Here is a 10,775-nt window from a genome sequence, read left to right as displayed (position 1 = left end):
AAGAACGAAATATTGCGTTCGGTTCGCTCCTCGAACGACGACTGAGCCGTACGGTCCGCTAAAAAAAAAAATCATCTTCTTGCATTATTAATAGCAACGAAAAGTAGCGTCGCATCTGACGATTGTTTTATCATAACAATTTCCAATGGATTCGCTTTGCTTTCGTGTTTGATATCGCGTGTCTCTAAACGCGACCAATTTTCTTTCCGTATACTTGCAATCGTTTTAGACGTTAAAGTTTACTCGAAATTACGTGTCTTGGATCGATCGTTGAATTACGCAGGGAGTATTTTAGGGTCGAGCCGCAAAACAATAAGTGCAAGTATTGAAATAAGTTTGCGACGACAAGCGCGAGGGAAACTCATTCGGTAGATTCTTAAGGAAGAATGAATCGAGAGTTAGCCTTTCGTAATCATCGATATAAATCCGATGTTGACTACGTGGTGAAAGTGGCGAGAACGCTTTTGACGCCGATTGGTATCTGGCCACTCTATCGAAGTGATAGCTTGTCTGACAAGATTAAAATGTATGCACAAATCAGCCTGGTCTTTACCTTGATGTGTTGCCTTTTGATACCTCATTTGATCTATACGTATTTCGACGCGGAAAAATTAACCAAAATGATGAAGGTTATCGCAGCCCAGGTATTTAGTACTCTAGCGATCGTGAAATTTTGGACGGTGATTATCAACAGAAAAGAGATTGGATATTGTTTGCTGGAAATGGAAAGGCAATATAAAGATGTCGAGTGCGAGGAGGATCGTTCGGTGATGGTAAAGAGTGCCAAGATCGGTAGACTCTTCACCATCGCTTATTTGAGTTTATCCTACGGCGGGGCTCTACCCTATCATATTATTATACCCTTGATAGCCGATCCAATTGTAAAGGATGACAATACGACGATGTTACCTCTACCTTATCTCAGTGATTACATTTTCTTCGTCGTCGAGACTTCCCCCATTCTCGAGATCTTTTTCGTCGGCCAAATCTTTGTCAGTAGTCTCATACTCTCGACAAATTGTGGCGTTTACAGTCTAATCGCAAGCTGTGTCATGCATGCTTGCTGTCTCTTCGAGGTCGTCCGTAGACAGATCGACACGATTTTCGAGTACGAAAATGAAAGTCTACGTAAGAGAATATGCAACATCATTGATAATCATCTCCAAGCGATCAGGCAAGTCTTTACATTGCTCTTATTTTTCCTACCTCATCTTTCCTCCTTGTTAATCCATGTATCGAATCCATAGAAATCCATGTTACAGGTACGCCGAGAAGATCGAACAGGCATTGAATATCGTATTTCTTTGTGAAATGGTTGGCTGTACCATTATCATATGTTTCCTCGAGTTTGGTGTCCTTGTGGTATGTACAAAAGAGATAGAGAGAGAGAGAGAGAGAAAGAATTTGTTTACTCGCACATTCACATAGAGGAAGATTATAATTATAGATAAGAAACTAATTCAATGATTATTGATCGTGAATATTGATAATTATAATCTACCCTTGGAAAACATTACATTCCTTTCCCTTCTTCCTTACCTAAGTTCATACGTTTAATTTCAAGTCAAAATAAATTTTTCAACTTGTCAGGATTTGGAAGATAAAGAAACTCTGAGTATGATGACGTATGGCGTACTGATGACCTCGATTTTCGTCAATGTCTTTATAATATCATTTATTGGTGATCGCCTTAAAGAAGAGGTATTCACCTTTAACAAAATTTTAATAATTCTTTTTAAATGTATCTTTACTTATTCCGCGTTATTATCGAAAGAGCGAGCTGGTCGGCGAGTCAACATACTCGATCGAGTGGTATCGTCTTCCCAATGCCATTATAAGTGACTTGGTAATGATAATCATACGTTCTAGTCGGCCATCTCGTTTGACAGCCGGCAAGATATTTGATTTATCTCTTCAAGGTTTTTGTGACGTGAGTAGGTCTCCCTTACGTTGATAGACGAACCTGATTAAATCTCTATAGATGATCGTGCTTTTTCCCAGGTTTGCAAGACTTCAGCTGCCTACCTGAATTTTCTCCGAACGATGGTTGCATAAGATTCGCAATAAATTCTGGAAAATGAGAAACGTCGGAAGGATTTAATATCTTTTTTCTTTCTTCGAGTCTTACAATTAAACGACGCAATTATCGTTCGACACAAATAAAGGTGTCGTCCCGTTAAATTTATGTTCGTATAAATGTAATACGTATATCCGAATGAATGGTATAAAGATTAATAAATATAGAACAATGGAAATTTGAGATCGGATGAATTTTCTCGAAGGGATCGTCAAAGGGAGAAGAAGAGAAACGAAGTTTATAATAGACATAGAAAATGACAGTATCACGATAAACTTTCCTTTTGAATTTTTTAATAAAAGCACTGAAATAACGCTTCTATTCGTTCTTTCGATTCTTTCTTAGTTCGGAAAATCATTCGAAGGAATTAAAGAAAACGTTAAAGTTTAAGCTTCATGAATTATCGAACAATACGCAGGCGCACAATATTGTAATTTTTGTTCCGCAGGGAGTATTTTAAACGCGGCAATTTTCTCGATAGTTCAGAAGCAATTCAAACGCAACCATCTTGCAACTCTGTTAGGGTTATAAAGAAAGAGAAGTAGCTAAAAGAAAATATCGATAAGGAATCAAAACTTTGTTATGACCGAAGGGAATAAAAATTACAAAGAAGACATAGGGTATACGACCGAGTTGTGTGACTACTTGCTTCGTACACTCGGCATATGGCCATTTTCGAAGAAGAAAAAGGAATGTACGGAAAGTCTGCTAAAGCTTCTCGTCATTTTATTTAGCTACTCTCTATTGGGTTTCTTCGTTGTACCAGCTATACTTCATTTGATCTTGATCGAAAAAGATTCTGGCTCGAAGCTGAAAAAATTACCGCTCATCTTTTACAACGTCATTTCGATAGCGAAATATAGCGGATTGCTCTTGCAGGAAAACCAAATCGCTCGTTGCCTGAGGCACGTCGAAGAGGATTGGAAAAGTGTTAAAATCGAAAGTTATCGTGTGATAATGAAAAAAAAAGCAAAACTCGGAAGGCGATTGCTTCTCATTTGCGGCATTCTCATGTATAGCAGTGGTGGTTTCAATCGAGTTTTTCTACCCCTTTCTAGGGGCAAGATAGTAACCCTTCAAAATATTACGATCAGGCCTCTTCCCTGTTCCGGATACTATGTCTTCTTCGACGATCAAATCAGTCCTAATTATGAGATCGTCTTTTGCCTGCAGTGCGTCTCCGGATTGGTAACTTATTCAATTACCACAGCGATCTGTGGCTTAGCGGCACTTTTCGTCATGCATGCTTGCGGACAACTCGAAATTCTCGTGAAATTAATCAAAGGTATCGTTAAAAAGACAGATAACGGAGAAGATCAAACGAATAAACTGATTTCTATAACGGTCGAGCATCAAATTAAAGTACGAAGGTAGAAAAACATCGCTTTATTACCACTTGATCATAATTGTTTTATTGTAGTAGTCATATGTTAATTATTGAATTTATCTAATCGTTTCGCATCTTCGTAGTTTTTTGCAAACGGTAGAAGTTACGATGCAACAGATATGTTTGTTCGAGCTCATGGGTTGCACCTTGACCATGTGTTTCTTTGGATATTGTTTAATTACGGTACTCGTGTTAATATTTTTTACTTTTCTTTCCTATCTAACATGAATTATCTCTAACACGATCTCAATAATTCTAAAGGAATGGGGCAACCACAACCTGACTAGTATTTGTACATACTTCGTCGGGCTTTTATCTATAACATCTCATATTTTCATGTTCTGTTTTGTCGGTGAACAACTTAGTTTACAGGTAGACATTTTACTATCTCTCATCTACGTACGTATACTAAAAGATTTTTTTATAAGAGTATATATATATATATATATATATATATATATATATATAACTCTTAAAGTAATTGATAATGATAGGCAGAAAAGGTGGCTGTAACGTCCTGCATACTCGATTGGTATCGTTTGCCAAACAACAAGGCCAAGAGCGTCATTTTAATAATGGCTATATCTCATTGTCCCATGAGAATTACAGCAGGAAACGTAATAGAACTATCTCTTCAAACTTTTGGTCAGGTATATAAACAGTTCAACAAATTTTTCTTATAATCCCTAATATTGTTAATTAAATGTATCTCGATTATAGGTTATCAAAACAGCAGCAGCATATTGCAATATATTACGAACAGTAACTTAATCATTACTTTTTCAAGTAGTAAAAATTATAAAATCTATTTAAAAAAAAAAAAAACGCGATACGTAAGTGTTTTTCATATTCATACAAATAATCTTTTACATTATAATTTTATAAGTTATAAATAATTCTATCGTAATTCACTTTAAATAAATCTTTTTATATACTGCATGTAAGCTTCTCGATATATAAAAAATGTTTATTTGCAGACGTTACAAATACTAAAGGAATATATCGATTTTAATAGTACGAATAAAAGTGATTCGTAAAAAATGTAGACAGAGATTTTATAAAGTTTTCTGAAATATATATGCAATGAAAGGGTTGCGCTTCTTTATAGAAAACGCTATCTACAATACTTTTCTCGTTCAATATTTATCGCACTGTTGTAATCGATGTTATGTAAACTTTTACAAATTCCCTATCTCTTTTATACTACGTATAATTTATCTGTGGTTTTATCTGGGCGGCCTATGATTGATATGTATTCATAAAAATCCTAAATTTTTTATATTTACTATGTATGAATAAAATTCTCTTCGTTAATTGAAAATAAATTATTAATATAAACATGAAATAGTATCTATGAAATAGTTTATAAATAATTCTGAATGTAGCTATCGAATTTAATCAATGAATTACAGTGTCTATGAAATAGTAAGGCATTAATTCAGTGTCTCTATAATAATTAATCAATGACTTACCGACTTACCAACCTTATCGACATTGCCTACTCATCGAAATAACCAGCTAAGCGCAATCATCAACTCAATGAAATTACCAGTTACCGGTATTACCGACTTTTTTGCCTTAGACTTTACTGATCATTTATCTGCAGATATATTATTAATGATTTTTATTATAAAGAATAATAATTCTATAATCATCACGTTCTCCTGAATTACATTTGAAGAATTTCATTTCAATGCTTAGAGAATTAATTTCTGTGACAGGAGAATGTGATGTCAAAAGAAGTGGTAGGATTTTTCAGATAAGGTTTTCGGATAATCTGCACGAGCAAGGAGTTTACAAAAAAATTAATTATGTGTTTATTGTAGTTAAACAATGTTTATTTTAATCTTTATGTATATGTGTGTGTGTGTGTGTGTGTGATAATCTGAGTTGTTTTTTGTATCATAATTTTTGTATTACATTATGCCAATAGTTTTCATTATACAATTTCAAACAATTCGATGATTCAATGTCTTTCTAATCTACATTTATTTCTTACGACAATATGTATTAATTTGTGTCATTTATATTATTTTTATATGTTTCATTTCGTTCTATACATTTAATTCAATATTATATATGTAAATTTCATGTTTTAATATTTTTGATTAAGGATTAATATCGATACGTCTTGATTTAAGTATTGTTATATTCTTTTAATTTCATTCAAGCAAAATATATATTTAAAAGCTAACTTCAAACTCTTTTTCAATTAAATCGTTTTACGTTTTGGAAAAAATCCCTTCGATTTATTCATATATAATATATAATTTATATAAAAATCTGCTTGTAATTAATTCATTATAGTATAATTAATATGTATACAATTTATTACATTTGGGAATAATCTTTAGATTTCATTTATTTGGAATTATTCTATAGTATTACGTTGTGTAAACTCTACAAATATTTTTCGAATTTTTTTTGTTTTCATTAAGTAATACATTAATAAATCGATCAATTACAATGTAAAGATATTTTAATATAATTTTAGAAATATTTTTTTGTTGTGTCTTTCTTACTACAATCCAATCACATTATTTCTTATATCTATTTTTCAGGTAATTCGTTATAGAATTTTTTTTCAAAGTAAGAAGTCTTCTGTCGTCATTTCTTCATACTTCAATCGTCAAATTTTGTAACATTTAGAATTTTCTTTTCCTTCTCTTCTGAACGAATATCCCTAAAAAAAGAAAAAAAAATCATTATGTAACACATTTATCAAATATTCAAAATATATTATTTACATGTAAGATATACATTATTATGTAAAATACCAACCTGTATTAATGAAGAAATATTTTGAGGAAATATTCCGCAATTCATTTATACTTTTATTATTTCATGCCTATTGGATGGGAGTTGATTACATCTTGTTGAATTTATCATTATTTATATCATTGCCATTCCATAATAAATTATCGTAAATCAATTTATACAATTTCAGCATCATAGTATTCCAATTTTTCCATTTAATTCTTTATATAATTAATTATTTCATATATTATATATTATATATATGTATATATATATATATATACACATGATTGTGCAGGTTAAAAGATAAAATTTTCCTCATTATTGTTCCTTAATTATATCATATATGTACAATATATGTAACATCGTTCTTTTTTTTCTCATCCATTCGTCACTCACTTCGTCCGATGATATCTGAAAACTCAAATCTTCCAAAAGTAGAATCCGAAAAATATGCAATAGTTAATTTAATTATTATGTTTATACTATTATACTTGGTTTAATAACAATTAATTCGAGTAAGTATATCACATGAAATTTTTGAAAGGCCAAAAACATGACAAGTACGATCAAGAAATATTTTAAAGTACAATTTAAAAATAGATAAAAGGAGATAATAGAAACATGAAAATAGATTTGATATACATATGAATATGTAAAATATTTAAAAAGGGAGAAAGAGAGTTATTCATGAAATAAGAAAATCATAAATTAGAACATCGCAGCTCTTCAGTATATTTCTGATAAACGAGCCTAAGATTTTCAATGATTTTTTTTTGTTTCCAGCCTTGACTAATAAAATATGAAGAAAAATGGCCAAGAAATGTCAATTTATATTACATAAAGATGTTTAGAAGAATGTGTATATATGTTCACTTATGTGTATATATGTATGAATATATATATACTCTTGCAACGAACCTTATTCATTTATTCCTAAGAAAGAATTGTTTCGTTCTTTTGCTCTTGTAGAATTTAATTATCCATAATTCTATTTGATATTTTTCCTCGTAAATCTTTGCATATTATTTATTGTCAGACAATCGAATGTAGTTTCGTAAGGGAGACAAAAATCAAAGAAGTATCGACCTTCCCTTTCCGAATATGTGAATGTAGTTAGTATAATAAGCCTCGAGACGATAAGAAAGAAAAATTATTTGTTGATTTGTTCAATTTGTAACGAATCATCAGTGAATTACAATTAAGATATCCCTAAATTTCTCACCTAAAGATACAAATAGTTCTTTTACTTTAAAAAGGAATGGACGATGACATAGCTAGTCTTAATTACGATTGCAATTATAACCTTTACCTGGCCAAACGCCTGGTCATCGACATGAAGAGATTTCGCGGTATTCCTTTTAATTAATAATTATTACTCACGTATATTAATTAAAATGGAAAATCTACGTGTATACTTATTATACGCTTAGTTTGGAATTTTTCGTATTAATTACTATTTTTCTAAACATCCGCCATATAGCCTCATTCCATATAGTTATATAAATATATTTTTGTCTGTCAAAAACTCGCTTTCCAAAATTTATTCTAAATATGATCTTTTGTTCCTATAATTCTTTATATTTTTATTAAAAGAATCTTATTACTTCGGTAACATTAATACATTCATAAGCGTATTATGACATCTCTGTGAATGTGAAATTTAAAGCATGTTATTTTGCAATCATTTTTTTTTTTTCTTTTATATTATACATAAGTAATTAATTATATTTACGTTTGCCTGCAGATCCCTTTAAAACATTTTTATATTCTATGCTGCGATATTGATTCGTTATAGATCATCGATTTATTGAAAATTTATCTACTTATTTCGCTTTAGATCGGCAAAACGCAGTAAAGTGGTTACGTTTCTTGATGAATACCAACCACGATATTGCAGCAATGCGACTTAGAAATGATTTTATGCATTATTTAGTATTGAATCTTCAAGAAAGTCAATTGAGGCCTCCTTTCGACAAACCACCGCCTATTATCGAATGTCTTACGGATATAGCCAGATTCATAGTCAGTGTATTTTATTAATTGATCACCTTTCTTTTTTCTCTATAATCATTTTATACACACACACACACACACACACACACACACACATATATATATATATATATATATATATATATATATATATACACAATAAATGTGCATAGCGTATTTTTGATGTTGAATATATTTGTAGCATAAAAAATTGATAGAAAAGAAGATTTACTTGGAATTTTTCCAATCGGAAGATATCAGATATTCTTTTCTTTTATTTCCTCGTTAAATTATTAATTTAATATTTTGCAATGTTTGACAGATATCTCGTGTATAAAACAAATGTATCTTCTAGAGTGATAAAACTTGTCCAATTTGTGCAAAGGGTATGACTCTTGTAATAAAATTGTAAACGCCTTTTGTCATTTAATCAAATCTCATTTATTGCAACTAGTTCGAATGTTCATTAACACTTGTTAGTACTTATTCGATAGAGGATCCGATTTTTATTTAGATTTTCTAATCTTTTTTTTTATTTTGGCTTTTTAATAGATTTGCATTTTGATGTCAGAGAAGTTTCATTAATTCAATAGGGAACATTTAGATTTCTTATAAATTATATTTTCGATCTGATCAGAAAATCATGTAAACAATTTTTATAGTGTTTGTCGAAATATTTTAGCCTGGCAAAATCGACGTTACTGACGATCCATTGGACTCATTAATCAATTTAGAGGATATGGCTGAAGAGAAATCAATGATAATGTCATTATCGCCAGACGATGGTGCTTTTTTGACTTCTCAACCTGTACCTCATCACGGTTCCTTTTGTTACTTGGCTATTACTACGAAGAAAAGGGAAAGTTAAGAATAGGAATCGTCGTTATATCAATTTCTTCGATATATTCTTTCATTTTATTCCCCCATAACTTATGTATCTTCTTATAAAGTATATTTTTTTTTATATACACAGAGGTATATGTTTTATCTTTGAATATTTCAAAAATGGCATAGTTGTTTTAGATTCAGTTTTTTGTTTTGTTTGTTTTTCTCTTTGCTCTTTGTAATTTCTTTTAAAATTGTAATATTTCTTTCTGTTATTTCTATAACTCGCTTATACGATTTTCTATTTCTTCTTATACGTTTAAAAAATATTTCATCGAATGTTAGTAGTCTTATAAAATGTAACTTTACGCTCCCTTTAAGCGAATATAAATTGGAAAATATATAACTCGGCCAATTACAAAAAGCGTACTTCTATTGGTTTATCTAGACACTATATGATTAGCTTATCATTAGTTTGCTCAACTTTTTTTTCTCACACAGTATCAGATTATTAACATAACAATAATGGCTATGCTAATATAATAGAATAGATTAGATTTAGCATATGGTCTATTAGGCTTCTTACCTATATACACGTTATCTCAATTTGCAAACACTATGAAACAATAAGAAGTAAAATTATCAGATTGTAATACCGGCGGAATGAAAACAAAAGATCAAATATTTTATGGATATATAGTGCCTTCGATCTTTATTCATAGGCATGCAAATAATTCTGTGACATCGGAAAATATGTGAATTATATACACACACATGAAATATAAATAGTAAAGCGATTAAAAACTTGCTTTGCAATTGATTTATGCCTTCTATTCTTTCTCCAGATTTATAAATATTTAAAGATTTAATACAAAATGAATCCAAATGGAGATAATCAAGTTGAAAAAGGAACCTCTATAAAATTCGTTGTATTTGTTTCTTTGATGAAAGACGTGATATTTAACAAGCACCGTCCCCGAAAAATTGATACAGTAATAAAGTATTGTATCAGTGTATAACTTCATACTCATGCTTTCGAAACAGTGATCATATTTAAATAACAAATTACTTGACAAATTTTTATGTACGTAAATATTCCAAAGTAATATTAGTAAATTTGATCATTACAATGATGGACGATATACTTTGTATTACTACTATGAAAATGAAAAATTGATTGAAAAATCTTTATGAATCTTTTCTATTTCTTTATGTTATCTTATATCAGTTATCTGGGCAGAATATATATATATATATATATATATATATATATATATATATATATATATATATATATATATAGTATTGTTCATGACGTGTCATTTTCTTATCGCTCTCACGTGTAGACGAATCTCTAAATAACTTGGGCATATATCAATATAAAATTATCATTTGCCATTGAGATATGATCAATTTCTTTCATAATCAATATGTACAACACATTATCGATTTTATCGATTTTCACGTAAACAAGCGACACATCTATCGTCGTTGCATGCAAAAAACGAAAGTCGTGCAGCGTCAATATAGGAATGGAGTATATTTGTTCATTTAATCAAAAAAAAAAAAAAAAAAAAAAAAAAAAAAAAAAAAAAAAAAAAAAAAAATATAAACGGCGCGACATTTTTAGTCGCGTTAATTAGAAATAACATTTATAAGATTACGTGCAGCTTGATAAATATTATATATCTAAAATAAATACTCATTAAGAGAACTATAAGTTGGCAGATGCAT

General features: G+C 30.2%; 2 protein-coding genes across 2 annotated transcripts; both read left to right on the top strand.

The window, feature by feature from the left end:
* The first annotated feature begins 198 nt into the window (after positions 1 to 198).
* On the top strand, positions 199 to 6,157 carry LOC124955571. The gene is made up of 11 exons (XM_047510161.1): positions 199 to 1,174; positions 1,248 to 1,362; positions 1,591 to 1,701; positions 1,775 to 1,930; positions 2,002 to 2,046; positions 2,630 to 3,447; positions 3,548 to 3,647; positions 3,726 to 3,836; positions 3,959 to 4,114; positions 4,185 to 4,297; positions 4,442 to 6,157. Exons 1-10 carry the CDS (start codon positions 387 to 389, stop codon positions 4,233 to 4,235), a joined length of 2,451 nt encoding a protein of 816 aa, XP_047366117.1. The 5' UTR covers positions 199 to 386; the 3' UTR covers positions 4,236 to 4,297; positions 4,442 to 6,157.
* A 324-nt stretch (positions 6,158 to 6,481) lies between these two features.
* LOC124955570 lies at positions 6,482 to 10,273 on the top strand. The gene is made up of 3 exons (XM_047510159.1): positions 6,482 to 7,573; positions 8,020 to 8,252; positions 8,899 to 10,273. The coding sequence occupies exons 1-3, from the start codon at positions 7,483 to 7,485 to the stop codon at positions 9,082 to 9,084; spliced, it is 510 nt and encodes a 169-aa protein (XP_047366115.1). The 5' UTR covers positions 6,482 to 7,482; the 3' UTR covers positions 9,085 to 10,273.
* Positions 10,274 to 10,775: the final 502 nt, after the last annotated feature.

This window comes from Vespa velutina, chromosome 18 (genome assembly GCF_912470025.1).
Source record: "Vespa velutina chromosome 18, iVesVel2.1, whole genome shotgun sequence".
In the NCBI taxonomy this organism is placed as follows: Eukaryota; Metazoa; Arthropoda; class Insecta; order Hymenoptera; family Vespidae; genus Vespa; species Vespa velutina.
The sequence above is the reverse complement of the archived record's forward strand: the minus strand, read 5'-3'. Positions and strand labels throughout refer to the sequence as shown.

Bases quoted from the DNA above. Each gene is read 5' to 3' on its own strand.
- LOC124955571 (XM_047510161.1), top strand. From the start codon at position 387: ATGAATCGAGAGTTAGCCTTTCGTAATCATCGATATAAATCCGATGTT. The intron at 3,448-3,547 runs GTAGAAAAACAT...GCATCTTCGTAG, and splicing joins CATCAAATTAAAGTACGAAG to TTTTTTGCAAACGGTAGAAG. The intron at 3,648-3,725 runs GTACTCGTGTTA...ATAATTCTAAAG, and splicing joins TTGGATATTGTTTAATTACG to GAATGGGGCAACCACAACCT.
- LOC124955570 (XM_047510159.1), top strand. From the start codon at position 7,483: ATGGACGATGACATAGCTAGTCTTAATTACGATTGCAATTATAACCTT. The intron at 7,574-8,019 runs GTATTCCTTTTA...GATTCGTTATAG, and splicing joins CGACATGAAGAGATTTCGCG to ATCATCGATTTATTGAAAAT. The intron at 8,253-8,898 runs GTATTTTATTAA...GAAATATTTTAG, and splicing joins TAGCCAGATTCATAGTCAGT to CCTGGCAAAATCGACGTTAC.